Source organism: Neodiprion lecontei, chromosome 4, assembly GCF_021901455.1.
Source record: "Neodiprion lecontei isolate iyNeoLeco1 chromosome 4, iyNeoLeco1.1, whole genome shotgun sequence".
Taxonomy (NCBI): Eukaryota; Metazoa; Arthropoda; class Insecta; order Hymenoptera; family Diprionidae; genus Neodiprion; species Neodiprion lecontei.
This window is the reverse complement of record NC_060263.1, coordinates 32,944,755-32,964,042: the sequence shown is the minus strand read 5'-3', so window position 1 is coordinate 32,964,042 and position 19,288 is coordinate 32,944,755. Positions and strand designations below refer to the sequence as shown.

At 49.8% G+C, this 19,288-nt stretch overlaps 1 protein-coding gene across 1 annotated transcript in view; it reads left to right on the top strand.

Annotated features, from left to right (window-relative positions):
- The window catches only part of LOC107218955 (MOXD1 homolog 2), a 97,074-nt gene that overhangs the window by 47,469 nt on the left and 30,317 nt on the right, over window positions 1-19,288 (top strand). The window contains exon 2 of the mRNA XM_046736932.1: window positions 1,174-1,496. Coding sequence (XP_046592888.1) covers window positions 1,242-1,496 — 255 coding nt within the window. The 5' untranslated portion in view covers window positions 1,174-1,241. The remainder of the gene's footprint in view (window positions 1-1,173; window positions 1,497-19,288) is intronic.

Below are 19,288 nucleotides of genomic sequence, written 5' to 3'. Positions count from 1 at the left end.
CGGATTGTGCTCACGATCAGAGCCATTTAAAAATTAGGAACAAAAAAACAAATCGGAGAAAAAAAAAATGGCGTTGGTGAATCGGTCGATCAAGGCCTAATTCGCCCGGACGAATAACGAATACTTTCGGTCTGCTCAACGGTTGTAGATTCGTGACAAACAATCCGCGTCAGGTTTCGAACCGCGATACTGTGATAAGTTTGGGGCTGGGCAAGGCAGGACTTGCTTTCGGTGAAACTTTGGAAATGGAACTATACGACCACTTGTAATTACGGCATGATACTCGTGGAAAACTTGGTCGAACTTAGTCAGCAGTCGGCGGGGGTCGTCTGGAGTCCCGGCGCGATATCGAGTCCAAAATTGCTCGAAACACGCAAGTTTCGCCGTGGCTGCCAACCATTGTCGAGGAGTAAGTGCCGAGGCCCCCGCATCTTTCCGAACCGGCGATCTTAGAGCCGGTACCTTTCACGGACCGTTTGAATTCGCAGTTTCGGATGATGCGGAACCCGGTGGAAAGGGAGGGACACGAACGCGGGGTGGGAAAAGCGAAAACGGGAGGCAACAGAGGCGGCTTGAGTGCCTCTCTCGTTCGCCTGCTCAAATATTAAAAGGCAATATTCTCACCTGGTCTACGAGGATGTAAAACTCGCCTAATAGGATCGTAGCGGGATGCTGATGCGGCCTTTATCGCCCGGATATATATACACGCACCGCGCGAATACCTGCCAGCTTAGCAATATTGCGAGTTGTTGCAGGGATTTTGCGTATACGTATTATATTCAAAAGCTGAAAATTCCATCCTCCAATTTTCCCCATTCTTGTCGAGCTCCGCGGCGGAACTTCACCTCTGTAACTAACGGCCGGTTATATTCTCTGACGTGAACACCCTTGTTAAACGGCCATTCGAAACGCCGCGTATCCTCGCCATTAACCTAGCCGCAGGGGGTAACGAAGACCGGAAAATTTGAGACTCCTTGTGAATATTGTATCATATGCAGATTACACCTGGCCTAAGAGATGAGAGATAAGCGGAAAGAACGGGATGACGAAATCCTGAAGAATTGCAGATATCGTCCCATTCGAGGTGTCGATGTTGCTGCGAAGCAAATGCGCTGTACTCCATCCGACCTGAGGGAATTTTGCTCAACAGTTGCGTTCACCTTTCTGTTCCAGATGCTGTGAGTCGCGTTACAGTCTCAAAGGCGAGGCGAGAGAGGCGCGGAAAGTACTCATCTCGAACGATGGAAGCTCTCGTTGCAGCTTTTATCATCGCGTTCGCTCTCTTCGGCAACTGCCTTTGCGTCGAATGGCGACACAGCGCGGTGCTCGACAACAATTTCCTTGTCCTATGGACCCCGGGTGAGAAGGACGTCACCTTCGAGGTCCAGGTAAAGACTCTGGGCTACGTTGGCCTGGGATTTACCAAGGATGAGGGACGCGCCGGAGCTGACATGGTCATTGGCTGGGTCGACAACAATGGACAGGTTCATCTCCAGGTAAGATCCTCACCCCCATTATCTCGCGATTAGAGAAATACGTGGCGTCAGCCTTCGATCCGGGGCGGGTTTCCCGACATCGGTCGTTCGTTACGAGAATTTTCGCGTCGAGCGACGGAACCTAATTACTGTAAAGCCGTTCAAGTTTAAAGGTGCAAAGCGCCCGGCTCCGTTAGTTGGCGCAAGCGGTTACATTATTTCTGGCTCCTTTTGTACATCCTTCATCCAGACATGCCGACACAATCGAGCCTGCATCGAGCGACGTGGAACGAACTCTGAAACATCCCGTTGCACTGATTTTTTCGAGGCTCGCTACCGTCGCGATCAGGTGTCCCGGTCAATCGTATGGTAATAACAGAGTCGAAGGTTATAACAATCCGCCGAGGGAATGTCGGTAATGATAGTCGTTGAGCTTCGGTAAGCATCGGGTGTCCGGTTTCAATCGGTGCATCGAACGGTAACGAATCCCACCAACTGCGGTCGAGGCGCCCTGTCATTACGCGTTATTGTTATTTTATACGACGACACCGTCGGTCGCGCGCCAAGGATCATCTGCGTTTCGCCCCCCAAAATTCAGGACGATTATTTCCCTCGTACGCAAGCTACGATAAAACCACGCACTCAGCCGCAGGGATCGCCCTGCACGAATTCGCCGTAAAACATACATCGCAAACTCGGAACGGTATAATAGAAGAAAGCAATCTTCCGGGAATACCGAGTGACCGCAAGCATCACGTGGCAGAATGAAGAGCCGCTTGCGAGATCGCAGGCATTGCAGCAGCAGCGTAGCGGAAGAGTCGGCAAGTCGCATATTTAAACGCGTCCGCGGTACGGCGTGTTCGCTATTTTTTCACCACTTCTATCGCCGTCCATCGCGTCTCTCCGTTCCATAATGCATGCCGGTCCGAGAATGAGCGTCGCTTCTGTTCGCCCGATGCGCAGGTCAGGCCGCAGGAGTCGCGGAACGCTGCCTGGGCGAATCTCCCGCGGTTCGGTTTTCTCGGCACAGTCGCGGTGCGGAACAAACGCAGCCGCGGGGCGAGCAGCACGACAACCGACCAATGGGAGTGAGAGGGCTTTTTCGTTATGATTGTAATCTTAGAACCAGACCAGCCCCGGGCATCTAGACCTCGAACTGACCGCGGGCATTCCCCGTACACAGCCGCCGCGGACACCTTTATAAAACCCATACCTGTAACGTGGCTATTTTATCCGGCACCATGGGGCAGCGGCTCTCTTGTCTAGAACCACCGAGCGATCTCGACGCTGCAGCCGCAGGTAGTTACACACGTATAAGTCCATTCCCATTTCTCACAGTGACCAATATGAATAATTCAGTGACGCTTCGCGTGGCAAGTTTCTATCGCCGCGGCGAGTCAGGGGTGTTATTAACTTTCATTACAATTGTTAACAGTCCGGGAGCAAATTGGGCGGATGATATACACGCTTGACCCGATGCACTATATAAATTCTCTTGCTCCAGGTACGGCGCACACATTTCACCTTTCGGTAACACGGCTAGGTTTATACTACAACTATAACCTGCTTGTCTATGGAACATTTCAACCGAGTCTTCTTTCATCTTGCCACTCGGCACCCTTGTTATTCATTCTTTCCACGTCACTTTTATCTCTACGCGGTTCGTTTCCCGATTCCACGTTACGGCTTTCGAATAGTTTCGCAGATGTCCCTCCACGTCCTCAGTCCCGTCGCCGTGATATAAAACGCGGCGCGACGTGATGACGAAAATAGTTTACTTTTACCCCGGAGTTTCGAGTACTTTGAACTCTGCATCATGCTGCTCTGCAGTGCGGTAGGTACTTGTTTAGCCGCATGGATATTCTGGCACATATTGTCGATGATCAAGGGAGGCGAGGGGCGGGTCAAACACAGACAAGGGAGTCGAGAGAGCGGCGAGAAGCGGGGTAGAAGAGAGTTAAGGGAACGAGTGCTCTCGGCATAAATGAAAACGCCACTCCGTTTCTACATCAGGGTGGGTGTGGGTATTTCATACAGGTTGAAAGCGAGTTTAATGCACTTGGAAAATCCCTACGAGACTGCGACCGTCGCCTCGACGAATGCAATTATTTATTTCATCAAACGTTACCGCAGCTGTCGTCCCGCACCGGTGAATATAAAATAGCGAAATTATTTTTCATACTGTTCATAAATTTCTATACAGTCAAACGGCAGTCGAGACGCGATCAACGTTTGCGAAACAATTAACGTTTTCTTTGCGAAAATCTAATTCCCGTTCTATTCATATCTCACACAAATGACGCCGAATTTTTTCGACCTCCTGCCAGTCGGTCGCGCTGATACGGCCGGATTCACCGGCGCCAATAAACCGTAAGCCTATTAAAAATTACAACCATTTATACTCGGTGGGCGCGATAGTGCCGCGGGGCTATTGAAAGCCTCGGATTCAAACACAACCACCGTCGTATTCACGGTCCGGTATAACTGCATTCGTGTTGAATCCTATTCACCGTGCCGTCACCCAATCGCATCCCAATCCAACTCCGACTGCATACTCCTCGCGAGTTACAGCCATGCACCCTGTGCATGGGTAGCGAGCTACTGCAAGATACCGGGACGCAGTTGCCTTTCAATGGTTAACTGATGCGGTCGCGTACGATCGCTGTTCTCTGCAGCGTGCGGATCATGCATCCAGCGGAAAATGCACAATCCGGCGTATTTTATACAAGGATCGCCGCTCATTCTTGTTCGCAATGATTCCCAGTTTCTGTATCATCTTCGCACAGAGGACTGTATTTATGCGGCTATTCACTCGGCGATCCGGCTATTTTACATACCAACTTCATACCGCGGTTGCGTTCAATACGTATATTGTGGACATAATAGGGAAGCTACGTGCGACGTTTTTACCTAGCATTGCAGGCGAACGAATGGAAAATAGTGTGGGACACGTTTTAGCCGAGAAAATTGCACGTTTCCGAACGATCGCGTACACGTGTATAGGAGAAGGAAGATTTACTACCGTCGTCCGGGTAAATGAAACTCCCGTACCGAACCGCTTTTATAGGCTATCTTCGAAATCTTTGCAGCCACCGCATTCGCGACGCGCGCCGTAATCCGATGTAAGATTAATTCGTACGTGCGACGGCGGCGGCGGCCAAGCTCTACGTGATCCCGTTTCTAAACCACGGCTCGTCTCGTTAAGTGCCCAACGGAATGGCCCAAATAAGGCCCGGCTTTTTTCGGCCCCACTGTCGTCACCGTTGCGCGCGCGCGCTTCTCTAGCCCCAAGACTTACTTGGCAGCGCGTATAAAACGACGGCCAAATTCCACCCGCGCTCGCGGATTCCTGCTTCCCAGATTTACTGTCCGCACCCTTGTTAAACTCGGCTATATGTTAATACCGCGACGACGTATGCGCCTGTGTTACGCCGCTACCGCGCAAATTCACCGAGGCTTTAGTCGCCGGCTGATATATCGCCGCATCCGTGCTGGACGTGCCTCCATTCTCCAACTATCGTTCACTGTACAATTATTATACTCGCGGCCAATTAATTTAATTATTTCTCTCATACAATTGTTGTATACCATTGTATGAAATTTCGCAGGTGAAAAAAGAGAAGATATTCGAAGAGAAAAGAAAACTCGGGAAACTGTTATTATATATAAATTGAAAACGCGCTGAATACAAGGGACAAAGAACAGCGTGGGGAGTGTGGGATATTAAAGGAAAGAAAAAATACAATCGAAAACAATGGAATACTTCGTCAAGAAAAAAAGGAGTGAGGCTGCCGGGCCAAGTTTTGTGAAGAATTTACTCGACGCAACTTTCTGACCTATTTCGCGTTACAGTTGAAGCGTTTTTTTCACTTTAATAATCTTTGTTATTTTTTTTTTTTTTTGTACCCATTGTTTTTTTATTCCATTTTTTTCATTCCGCCCGAAACCCCTTTCGCGATAACCCAAACAGCCTGCTTGGATTATTCAAATAGGTTATCTACGATTTTAGGAACCCTCGCCGTTGCTCGAGTAACATCTGCAAAAAGCACTTGACCCTGGACGTGCCTGGTGGACGCACTGTACGTCGGCGAATGGCGGCTCGACAGTCTAAGGGATCGAGTATATACATATACGCACACGTACCGATAAGCCGGTTGATATAAAGGGTAACAACGAGTCACCCGAGAAGCTGAGTTTTATTTTACCGCATTGCATAAACTTTGCCGGGGTATAGAAAATCGGGGAAAAGAGACGTACGTGTTTCATGTAGGTACACGTACCGAGTTATACCTACCCATAATACACGTGTGTAATGTCGGATGTGTTGGAATTGCACCGACTCGCGTCGGCGAGAAACATGCGGGGCAATCTCGCATATCCGGGAAAGAATAAGACCTCGGAGAGAAATTTACCCCGTATACGATATCCGAAGAGCGGTCGAGGATTGTGTATGCACGGACCTCTGTCTGCGGTCCCTCTACGCCGGGAGGGTAAAGGAGAACGGAGAGCGAAATAGAAGGTGATGGATCACGCCTAGTCTCGTGGATACGCTACAGATCAATATTATAACGCCAGCCGACTGACTGACTTCGCGCCGGTACAAACGTCCAGCGGCTACCTTCCTGGTAGGACGTCGATCATAGATCCGATAGTGTCACACACGGATACGTAAGGTGCGAAGGAACGACGGAGAATCTTGAATCTTGAATCTTGGATCTTGGATCTTGGATCGGGAGGGAGATGCCCGGACGTCAGATACGGGATCGAAACGAAATTAGGTCGGAGGAGTCTGCGGCGCTATCCTTTTTCGGCTCTCCGGATGAACCCTTCCTCTACTGACACCTTGATCACTTATGTCACAGAAAATTTCCACCCAACAAAGGATAAATATTTTGGCTCCAGACTCTCGAGTTTCTACCACAGTACGCGGCCTGTGTGTGTTGTTACACCGTGCAATACTTTTCTTCCCTGCTTATTTGTTCTCTGTAAGCCGAAGCCTATCGGTCGACGCCAATCTGTTAGCTTCAAAGCCGAACGTTGCGCTCGCGCGGTACGTCCATAGTCAAGACGAAGTGCAGCTGTCCCCATATCTTCGAGTAAAGAAGAAAAGAAGAGGAAGAAGAAGAAGAAGAAAAAGAAGAAGAAGAAGAAGAAGAAGAAGATGAAGGGTTGCTGGCACGTGTATACACGAGAGTACAATTGTACACGTACATGGATACCTACCCACATGTCGTAGGCACGTCGATATATCTTTTCACCCGTTAAGCCAGGCGCCGACGCCACCAAACGGCGTTGTCCTTATCTCGTCCCTCTAAATTCCGAGTCGTCGTTGTTGTGCCTTTATCCAAACTTTTGGCGAATGGTTCCGTTCCTTATTTGCATTTTTATTCGATTCGTATGTACGATACTTGAGAACACCGTGATTTTCCGTTGCTTGTGACGATATGACGCGAACTTTGACCATGAGCATCAGAGATATTGTCAATGGCGGTAGACTACCTACGGCAAGAAGACCGTTATCGTCGTATGGACTTATGATTACTGCTTATCTGGTGAAATTTTCGGAAGAGGCACGAGCGACGTAGCTTGATTATGCTCAAATACCGCGCATCGACTCGCTTCTCGTTCAAACAAGCGTCGTCCGAGGCCGGCCGTTGGAGGTTATATCGGTGGGTATCGAAACCTGATGCCCGCGCGTCTTATCGATGATCCTAGACACACACAGTTGCTTGTTGGTTTGTCGAGTGACTCGCGACGAGGCAATATGTAACCAGTTTATCAACTGACTTGGAGCCAGCGGACCTTGGTCTGCCGATCGAAGTCCCGTCCCTTCTCAGACTGGCTAATTGCGCCACGTTTTGACGTCCCGCTGGTATTTCCACAAATCACAATTCAGCTATGTCCGAGCTACCGTGAATCGGACGGCTTAGCAGCAAACACCAAGTCAGATCCGAAATTCTCCAAGCAGAAACACCCGATCGTCAGAGGTGACATCCGTCGGATCGGATCGGATCGGGGTCGTTCGATCCATCATGCTCGGGCCAATTAACCAAGCTGTCTCTTTGTTCCACATACATAATGATACGTTACACATGCACACGGCGCTCGTCGAGCCATAGGTTTGGAATGACCGGCAGCGATGTGAGAGATTGAAGAAACACGCTCCCACACGAGCGATAGCCCGGAATGACGGCACCGCAGGCGCGTTTTGTCAAATCACGCCTTGTCATTCTGATATTCGTTTTAGATATTATTTACTCTGTGTCTCGAGCTGCTCGCCTTTTGAAAGAGAACTGATTTAATACCATTTCCATTCTAACTAGTTTCGTATCTATCCCCCCCGCGTTCCCCTACAAAGGATAACGAAGAACATCACACGTATATTATCCGTTCAGTGTGTTTCGTATTCTCGCGTACCTGCCTTCGGTACTTGACGCATCAGCTTTTAGGCCCGGTTCGGCTCCTGCCGCCGGTTGACAGGTTGAAGTACAGCTATTATACCTTACACGTGTTATTATTACGTGAACGAGCCAGAGGCTGGCTTCCTCGTCGACTCGATGGTAAAGATTCCTTGATATATCCGGACAAGCTCGCGGTATGCTGTAGCCGACCCGTACCGAGTCCGAACGCCGGCGGGCCGGTATCGCCGTCAGTTTGTGGTACCGCGCTGACACTTTGGTGTTGTGCTACGTCACCGGAGTCGTCGTATGTGGCTGTTTCGTTCGTACGGGCGAACATACGCGCGGCGTGGTGAAAGAGAGGAGAAGAGAAGAGAACGGGGCGCGAGGCTGGTCCACGGCCTGAGTCGAGATACGAGATCCTATCGCCCCTCTTATTATGACAATTTATTTGTCCCGGTTTATTCGGGCCACCGTCGACTGTTATTACCCAAGAGCCCAAGTGGTCCTGCAGGTCGTGCATGGTCGCGGTCGCGCCGGAACGGGACGGGGGCGACTCTGCGAGCTTGAGATATTATGTCGGTCCGTCTACGTCGCCCTTTGTTCTCTTTTAAGCCTTTCAAGTTTTATCTGAAATCTGCTTCAAAGGGTCCTGCGAGGCGCTCTTGAAACCCGCTTCTTCAACCAACTAGCGGAATGACGAATCACTGTCGACTTTACGGCTTGCCCCTAGTTCTGACCCACGCACACGCACATGGACGACGTAAGCGACGCAGGTACGCACGGCGGACCGACTCTAAGATGGAACGGAGTTTCAGGCCTTCCGATCGTGTGTAAGTTACTCTCCAGATTCGTGAGTATTTTGGTGAAGAAGAATGACGCTGAACTTACGTCGATTGATGCCGGAGTATAAGTATTTTTCTCATCTTACGGAGAATAACGGATGGCAGCCGGTTTCCAGTGGGTGGTACAAAGCGGAGCGGAGGACTACACAAAGGATCAAATCTGCTGGCTTTTAAGGACCTGGCTTATGACGTAATCCTCGAGGCGAAACTGGCTTACACGGGCTGGACGGAACTGGAGAAGCGCTATACCGTACTCGCGGCGATGAGGAGAGACACTCGTAGAATATACACGAGCGTGCCGCGATGTTCCCCGACACAGATAGAGAGTCTTGTTTCTAGCTGGCGGATGGAGATGTATTGCCGAGGAACCCCCTTCGCCCATTTCAAATCCACGTCCAATATCTCTGCGACGTAACAACTGCCTGAGCTGCAGCGTAAAGACGGCTTTGCAGAGTCAGCCGCTAGCCAGTTCTATAACCGTCCGACAAAATGTGCTAGTTTTTTCCACCCCTTGAGCTCCCCGATGTCCCACCACCCTTCTTCTTCAGATCGTATCAAACCGCTCTTTGTGGTTATATATATATATATCCTGACGTTTTTCTTTCCTCTTTACCGTCTTTACGAGTACCTTGAAAAAGAGCGACGAGTGAAAAAAGAAACAACAGGTATTCCGGCAGACAAACTGCACGGAGGCAAAATTCCGGACGTAAGTACAAAGTCAGCGAAAATTGGAGACCGCCCCTGGAAGAGAGGGTTGATACGTGCTCCGTATTGACTGACACGTACCTCTCTTTGGGGCCTGAAAGCCTCGTGACACGAGGTCGCAACCACCGTCCTGTTTCTCGATGGCAATCTCGTGCTAATTGCGAACCGGGTTCTCGAAGTCAGCCGACGATAACGACTTGAGAAGTTCCGAGAAGCTCCCGCACGTTTGTCGAACCGGTAGCCGAGGAGGAGGACGAGGGCGCGTGGCCCGGAGGTATTAAGATTCAGCGATGCAGCTGAGCCTCGCCGGCTTTTCCCCACGGCCCGGCACGCCACTGATCTTCTTTTTACGACGGGGAGTTGCCCACCGGCATAAGTCATCTCGGACATTTCACGGTCGACGAGGTCGACGAGGACCGAGAGATGATATTTTCCGTACGGTACGAGGTGTTTGTCGTGCAGACCGTCACGAGATACGGGGGCGAAGAGTCGCCGCAACCTATCAACCGCGTCATCTCTCCCGGAGTGATCTTATAAGGTGCAGCCGGGCAGCTGCCGCCGCCGTTCTTGCGCGTCGAGACGGTAGTCGAGTCCGAGATCGTTTCTCCTCCTCCTCCTCCTCCTTGCCGCGGTTTCCTGCAAGGTACCGAGGGTCCTGCGAGCCGGACCAAGAACGTGAATCTGTACCGGGGAATGATTCATGGAGGACGAAATTATACCGAAGGAGAGGGACACGAGGCGAGGAGGGGAACTAGTTATGGTAATGAGAAGATGCGCCGATAGCTTGCGAGTATACTTTAGGTGTGTGTAGCCAACCTTCCTACCTACCTACCTACCCACCGACCGGCAATCGTTCGCTGCTCCGCTTGGCAATGATCTCGAAATCGAACGAGCGTCCTATCGCGGCATCCCCCCTCCATTCCTACTCGTTCTCTTTCCTTCGTCCCATCCCGCCGCCGCCGTTCCGTAAGACAGGCATTATCCGAACTGTTGGTTGCAATCTGAGAACGGCCGCGTGCCTGCGTTGTTATACCGCAGGCACGGGTACGCTTCAAAAATAGGAAAATAAGTCGCGCTTCTTTCTTTTGCCCCCCAACCCCACCACCACTACCGCCACCACCGTCCTCGTCCCCCGACCCACCCCCGCCGCAAAGAGTAAGGCGCTTGTTAGAACGCTACTCCCGCTCCGCCAAACATTCCCGCGTCTCAATTTCCCCCTTCTTGTTTTCCTCTTTCGCTTTGAGACCGCTTCTCCTTCTCCTCGGCTTACCACTCAAATTGGATAGCTCTCGTTGTCTATATACCTTTATACGTATATACATATACACCTGTAACGTTATTTCGCGTATAGAAAAGACCAAGCAACAACGTTATTTTCAAACCAGAGTCTTTATCTGCGACGTTGTATACCAGCCGCACCGTGACAACTTCTGCACCGTCGCTTCTCGTTCACGAAGCGGAGATGGTTTTGAGACGGATCTTTAGTTTTTTCCTTGCTTCTCATCTCCATCGTTGGGAAGAAAACCGGCAAGGTAATAGAACCTCGAGAGAAAGATGTAATTTCCGTTGGTTGATGATCAATACCTTAAGGTTGCGGTAGGTGGGGATTATCTGGTCGTTAATTCGTGTAGCTAACCAGCTTGCAGCTCCGTGCTACAGCTTGACAATGCCCTCGGAAAGCGTCTACAATACCCGTCACACGATCTTCTCAGCTGGACAATGCACACTTTTTTCCCCCCTTGTACCCACCCATCAGGTTGTGGTCACCGAGCGAGGTGAACGATTGAATGACACGACGCCGTGCCTCGCGAGCATGGAAGAATGTAGATGATCCATGATTGTGGAAATATATGGGCAAGAACCTCGCCGTTTCTGGATGACTCGATTTTCGGGCTAGAATGGTAATTTCTCTTTGCGCACCTACTCGGAGTGAAATATTATACCCACACGGTTATCTCGGTCACCGTAAAGCAATGTTGACTCCATTGTAGCCGTAAGCAGTTCGCGTGGTGATCCTGGTCATTCTTCAACGTCACTCGTCTGGCCGGTACGTACGTCGAAAGCACGACACCGGAGTTACCTACTTGGCACCGACGAATGTTAATTGCTGGAATGAGTGCAATGTTTCGTGAGTCACGTTTGGACTGGGTGCGGCCTGCAGCCCTTGTGCCTCGTGACCTCGGTCTCGAGTGTACCTACTTTGAGAGAGGAAGGCAATCGATCGTGAAGCTAGCACCGATCGAAACGAGATCGAAGCTCTGATCTCCCTTCTTGAAATACTCGTCGATTTTTCAACCGATAAAGATAATTTTTCTCCAAATCGGTCGATATTCCTGTTCCCGATAATGGCTACTCTTTCAATTCCGACGCACCGTCGTATCAACGACGTATATGCGAGGAGCAATCGGATTGAAATTGACCGCCGTGCTTCGATCGCCGGGGTAACGTCTTAATCGATTCCGGCTCGTATAAAAGAGAAAGTTTCCTTCCATCGGTCAAGTTTACATTTGTGAATGTTCGGCACGCGGCCCCTCCACGTCCGCCATGACCAGCTTCGTTCCGCCTATAAAAACGCCCGAGTTACGTTGAGTAATGAAATATCATTGATTTTTCCACGAGTTTTTACCCGGCGCAAGTTTGTATCCGTTTTGAAACCGGGGCAACGCGTTTCCTCGCCTATACTCTGCACGCGTCGTATTTCAATCGCGAAATCGGGCCCCCCGTCTGTTGTTTCTGTGACAGAAAACGATAAAAAAAAAAAAAAAAAATGCGGAGACAGAGTGAAGAAAAAAGGACATAAAGAGGAAAAAGAAAACACGAAGCGATGCGACGCGGCGAAGACCACGAGTCGGCAATAAAACGGCGCGGAGAAAAAGGAGCAGGACATCGAACAGGCGCGACCGCGCAGCGAACAGTGTCAAGCTGCGAAGCGCAAGAAGAAAACTGGATTGAGATCGGCGTGTTTCAGAGCTGTGTGTGTGGGCGGGGGCGTAGACCCAGCCGATCTCCACGCCTGACAACCAAGACGCCTATTTCTGGCGCCGCAGAAACTCTCGATCGCCTCTCTTATACGTGTCCCACGGAGTGTGCGAATCCGGGATGTGGAATGCAGTTGCGGGACGATATTTCGGAATAAAATATTTCATGGAAGCAATCGAGTGTCTCGGCTCAGCTGTCTCCGCATCTCCGACGTAAAAACACATTACAAGCTTTTCTAGCTTTCAAGTTGAATGCGATGTACGAGTATAGGTATATTTGAGGAGAGAGAGAGAGAGAGAGAAAGAGAAAAATACATGATTCCGATACAAATAATTTTTCAAAGATAAAGGCAACGGGGTAGAAAAATTGAAAGCGGTTTTTCTGAACGCATATTTTGATCGTGAATTCAGGCCAACGACTATCTTGTTATTATTACAGCCCCGTGAATGGCCTTACAACGAGCAACGACTTCACGCCAAGAGTCCCAACGTCGGTGTCTACACGACCCATTAGTCGAATTATCTCGAGATGCCGCAGCCACCATCGATAATAGAGGCTGGCTTTGACCACGACGTGGAATTCGAACGACCGACATTTGTGGAGATCTGGTTATAGGAGCGCGAGTTCCTCCTCTTTCTCCTTCTCATCCACCTTCTTTTATCCTTCTTCTACTTCTTCCCACGTAGCTTTACCGCGTGTACAGACCCGCACGCGTATACACGTGTAATACGGCTTCGCGTACAGACGAGCAAACCCACGCACACGCAAGCTTACCGACTCACACGCGTGCAGTGCGTGTGTCTCGTTGTTCCTCGCCGACGGTAGCTGGTAGCCGGTAGCCGGGCCCTCCGGATTCCACCGTCCGTCCATCCGTGGGCACGCGTGGAAGTCGGGATGGCAGGCGGCCCTCCTTGCTTCTCTCGGCTCCTTCCCTCTCATCGCAAACGCGGCTCCCCATCGCTTAGTTTATCGTCGGCGTATTAAGTAGTGCGGGTATACGTCAGGTATGTGTATACGCATGCTTGTGCACGAGGCAACTGACCATCCGCCCTTCATCGCACTGCAGTCAAGCCTGATATCTTCGGTCGGCGTTCTTGCCGAAAGAAACCTGATTTTGTAAAGGTTTCGGGGGGACGGCCGGAACGAACGGGGCCTTGTCGCCGGCCGGAGGTATTGTACAGCAGAAAAGCTCGACGACTCGCTGATTGTACGGGTTCTTTTTTTTTCAACTGTCTAATCTTAATTGAAGTCGCAATTTTCCGGTTATACGCAGATTTGTAGTTACTCGTTTTACTGTACTTTTGCTGTCCATGAGACCCCGACTTTTAGAACCTCCGCTGTTTAATTCACAACCTAGATGCAGGGAAGTCTTCCTTTGCGCACCTTCAAGCAACCGACCGAAGAGACTCGTAACTCCATTCCAGATATTTTATTCGGTTTGTTTTGTTCCCAAAGTGTATCCCCGTATAGAGTCCCACGACATGAATGACGAATCAATTATTCAACCGGTTGAAAACTAGCGGTGCTATGCAACCGGGACGTCATAGATCGACCGTGACGTACTTTGCGACGCTTCGACGATACAATTCTTACATCATTCTTCTGTGTTAATTCATTGAAATCGTGAATCGGTGCGCCCGATAGAGAACTAGAATTTGCGAAATGATATCTTCCTTCGGTATCTTGTCACTGTTTTGCTCCTAGCGTTGTTTTCGTGAGAATGATTTCACCGTGTGTTACTAGTTTTGTGCAGACTCGGCAAATCCGGGTGCGAGGGCGGAAATTCTTCCACCCAACAAGCTTCTGAAACCCGTAAAACCTGTTCAATTTCCGCAAACATAGAACGTATACCTACCTTTTTCCGTTACGAAGGTGTTTCCAAAACGGGATCGGTGCGCCTGAACCACCCATCTTTCCATTTTCGACTTCCAGGCTTTAGTTTGATATTCAGATATGTTAGATTCGTGCTGCGGTTGATCCTCTGGTTTTACTCCATGCCTGGAAACGCCGCGTATTTTCTGTTACGGTTAACGAACTTACGCGTCGAGCGCAGAGGCAACACAGGTGCCTGCCTCGCTTGTACGGTTCGCTGGAAATATATCGGAGCAATGAAAAATGTCAATTTCAGGACCGGGCAGAAGTCGTTAAAACGTTTACGACGGTAGCCAGAAGTGACCGACCACCAGTCAAACTGAAATTATGGAATATTCTGCGGTTGGCAAATCGTTTTTCAATAATTGCATCGTGAGCAGTGTGCCTGCAGAGTCCGTTCCGCGGACTTTTGACGCTTAGTGACGCCCAACGTTAACGAGAAAATGCCGCGTCGTAAAACCAGGGCTGAAACTTTCACCGTCACATTCTTACATAACGATTATTGTTGTCGGTGTGATATTCGCGTGGAAAAAAAATTCTTGGAAACGAATTTACGTGGGTGCGGAATACAAGCGAGCGTCGAAACGCAAAAACACCCCAGTGTTAAAGACGGAAAAGCGCGCGGTCTTTTTTGCCACTCCTGTGAATGCGAAAAAGCTGGAAAACGGCGCGACGCCGCAGGAGACTTGTGCACTAATTGTCGGTACATACCTACGTATAACACGTTTCTTTATTACGCGGTCTCTCGTTTCGCGGGTGTGCTTTTCACCTCAGTTTTCTTTCGATGCATTTTCATGAGGCTTGAAAAGTTTCCTCGTCAACTTAAGGAGACTCGTTTATTCAGCATGTAAGTTTCCTCGCGGGTTGTCATCTTTTTTTTTTTACTCGCTGCACGGGCACAATCCGACTCTCTTCCACCCTCATCCCCCCCCCGGAACGCGGAAGCACGAGTCTTCACGTATACGTCCCGAAGTTAAAACAGGGATGTAAACTCGGTCTTGTCATGAAATGCGCTGAGTAAGTTTTAAACCGGGAGCTGAATTGGCCCGGCTTTGGGAACGCCGCATTGCTGCTGTATGTTACAGAGGCCAACCTCGGAAAGGGTGAGGAGAGTCGGCACGCTAGCGTGTGCAGACTGCAAGCGCGGTTCTAGAGCTTTCGGGCTTCTTTTTTCCCATCCATTCTTTCCTCCTGCCACTATTTTCCTTCCGGGTCTTCGCTATTTGCTCTATCCGCGCTCGTTGCAGCGAACATAGAGAGTAATTAGAAATTATTTACCCCGCCTCCTTGAAACTGCATCGCACCACGGAGTCTTATACATGCCCGGCTGTAGGTTACCCGGCAAAGATACAAGCCCCCGCCTTTGTCGGCGCATCAGCCTGGGTAATTCACGTCTCGGGTGCATTATAATTTACTAATAACGCGCAAGCTTAGGTTGTTACCTGTCGGAACGGTGTCGGGAAACGACGCTTTAAAATACCTCGCTTTACCCGCACCGGAAAGGTCGGAGAGAGAGGCCATTTCCTTCGCTTCCTTCCCGCCTGGCAGAGATTCCTTGTGAAGTTTTATACACACCCGGTAATTTTCAACCAAGATCCGTTAATATTACGTCAAGATTTTTCCCCGGGCCGTCGACGGGACGGGCACTGGTTTTTATATGCAACGTACAAACAGCGTTTTAAGAGTAGTGATACTGGGGTGTTTCGCAAATGCTTGAAAAGCACCGACAAGTCGGGGTTTCTTATTCACTTTCTCTCCCTTTCCTTATCGCCCGAGTCTCATCGTCTCCTTTGCACGGGTTCTCGCGCCAGATTTTCTACCCAATTAATAAACCTCACTTTGATCTTAATTTATTCCCCTACCGGTAGGAAGGAGAACGAAAAAAAGAACAGCAAAGAAGAAAGTTAAAAGTGTAGTAGCTTAGCTCGTACTCCAACTCCAATACCTTGTAAAGAGAATTCACTGATAAGGAACAGAGTGACGTGCGCGTCCCTTAAAAGCACTAGGTGGAATCTGGTAGCCGTAGTGGTATATGTATATCGTCGAGATAACATCTCCGCATTATGAATCTTCAAGGTGTGGTCCAGCGGGGTGGTCGCCTCGTCAAATTAATAATCGTTCGTTTTGGAATTTTACATGGCCGCCAGAGCCCTCGAGCCTCCGAACCGATTGCCAAGAGCATGGGAGATATCTCGTCGATAAACTGTAACATTACGTGTAACTGTAAATAACCGTTCAATCGCGTGCTGAGAAATGTCGATGGAATCGCTATCCATCCGTATTATCGAATATTGACGAAGGGAGGATGGATATTTAGAAGCGGTCTTATCAAGCCAATGGCTTCACCTTACAGCGTACGCGTTTTCTCTTGTGACCGGTGTAGTTTATGTCCGAGTTGCGTAACGTTGCCTTTCGGCATTTATCCGGAGTCTCTCTGCCGAGGGAAGAAGAACGAGGGTTTGATCAATGTTAACGGTATCGGCCTTGTCCGACCGCCTATGTATCTCTTTCATTTCTTCACCCGACTTTAACAATGTAGGATCACGCAGCGGCTTGGCCAACGCGCGTTTACGTAACTCGGAGTTGGATAATTGATCTATTTCTTTCCAATCGTGTTCTTCTTCTTCTTCTTCTTCTTCGACTCTCCTTTGCTCCTTTACGGCAATCGGAGCAAATCCTCTCAGCTTTGCCTCGAAAATGAAACCGCACACCTGACACAAGGTCGCGAAATTTTCCCCGCCTCGAGAAACGCGTGACGCGTTATTCCCACGGTGATACACTAATCCTCGATAATGGCTCTTGGGGTGGACGTTGACAGTTTCTGAGCCGTTGAATCGACGTCGGAACGGTGACGCGCCGTGTTCGGCGGGCATCCAAGAAGAGAGTGTGTATCGCGAATGTTAAACGCGGGTGCGTTGGCAGGGAGATTTGTCATTCAAGAGATTCGCCGACATGTCACCGGAGCACCGGCCCGCGGTATATCCATTGTATATTTATGTGCACGCCGCGCGGTTAAGGCCGACATTTATGCATAAACATCGCGTCTCGTATTCTCGGTAGCTGCGCAAGATCGTGCTCTGGCAGCGCGGTGCGGTGCCACGAGTTCGGTTCTTTTATCATCCGAGCCTCGCCGAGTCGAGAAGAGGAGGCCTGAGCTAAGTGGCGGGGAGCCGAAATGGAAGAGAGACGATCGGCAGAAGAAGGAGGAGACGGCGAGCAGCTAGTCGGGCCGATCGTATCACTCTACATATCCCGGAGCAAAACCGTAAAACTAATGTCGCGAGAGCACGTCGCATATGAATGCGTTATTTGGACGTTTAACCGAGAAAGAAAACAATCTGAAATCGGATCGAGCCTGGGCTGTTCCTCTTAAGTAGGTATACCAGAAGGAGGAGGAGAGAGGAAACGAAACGTAGGGTTGATACGCCGAGAGCGTACCGGCGATCATGCGGGATAAAGAGAGAGGCGAAGGTGGAAAGCAATAACCCGTTATGGAGATGAGAGAGCCACCGGACAATGCTTCCACGGGAGGAGAGAGGGAGAGGCGGATCCGGAGGACGAGAACGGGCCTGAATTCATAATCCTCGTTCCTACGGCCGGCTCACAATGATCCAAATATGTTTTATGTATAACAAAACGCTTTTATAAATGTTTATCATTAATTTAAATATTATCTGATGCGGGTGGCATTCGGTGTGCATATACAGAGAAGAATAGGAGGAGAAAAAAAGGAAGAAGATACCCGTGGTGGACCATGATCGTCAACCGTGCTTCTGGCTCCGGGATGAAGAATGGCTTTGGGATTTTTCACCGCCTTCCACCGATGCAGGATCCGCGCGTTCCAGCGATCCTCGTTCATCCCTCATCCTCTCTACTTTTCGCTCCTCATCCCATCCTCTCGTACCTCGGGCAAAAGCTCTTCTCATCCTGCACTTGCGGTACCTGCTCGCGAAGCTAAGTTGGGAATGAATTGAGCAGAGCAAAGCGAGCTCCGCTCTCTGGTGCCCCAATCAGCCTATGACCGACCACATTTCAGCTCTCTTTCACCGCTTTCTTCGGCTCGCAACCCTCTTACCCTAGCTCGCCCGCGGATATCAATAGCCGTTGGGTAGCCTTCAATCAGACAGAGAGCCGAGAAGAAGAGTCAGCACACGCCTGGACGAGCACCTACTTGTCTACTCGTCTGCCCCGAGGCTGCAGTTCCTTCTCGAAAGCTCACCTGCTTTTATCGATTTGATTCCGACCGAAATCGGCGTCACTGCTCGCCCTCTAGCTTCGCGTTTTACACGGGTCCCACCATCCCTCCAGGGTTTCAGTTCGAACTTGGAACTTGAGTAATTGCCAACCAAGTCTCCCGCTCCGTCAGGTATCGAACGCCGCCGGAATAGCGGTTTTCGCGTTTTAAATATCTTCAGCGGTCTCGCGTCAAGTCCGGGAGTACCAAGCTCCGCATTTCCTGCGACCGGAAGTTCAGGCTGCAAATGACGGGCCGAGTAATAGGGTCGATTACGCCGTTGACAGAAGCGTCGTATACAAGAGCCGATACGCATATTACACCCTTCTTATTATCGTCTCGTAACTTGAATACAAGATCCTTGACACACGGGAGGAAAAGACACACTCGATATCACGCCAAGGGAACAAAGCTGCTGTGGTATTCAAATGTGCCACTTGATGCGGCGACATTTTTGTGATGGAATACGAGATGGAGTGAAGTGGAGAACTGAGAAGCGGAGGAACGTGATGGCATTAACCTTGATTACTTCATTCGTATATTCTTTGTTTACTCCTCGTTAAGAGACCACTGAGACGAGAGACTACTTACTCTCACTTACCCACTTTGGACCTGGAGAGAATATTTTTTACCGCTGCTCTCGCCTCGCGATCCCGTATCGTGTTACTTGACGGGTGTAAAACCGCCTCACTGACTCGGGAAGATCTTTACCTAATTTTTTCCCCCTTTTTTGCTTCCCTTTCTTCCTTTTTTCAACGGAGATATTTTCTTCATTATTAT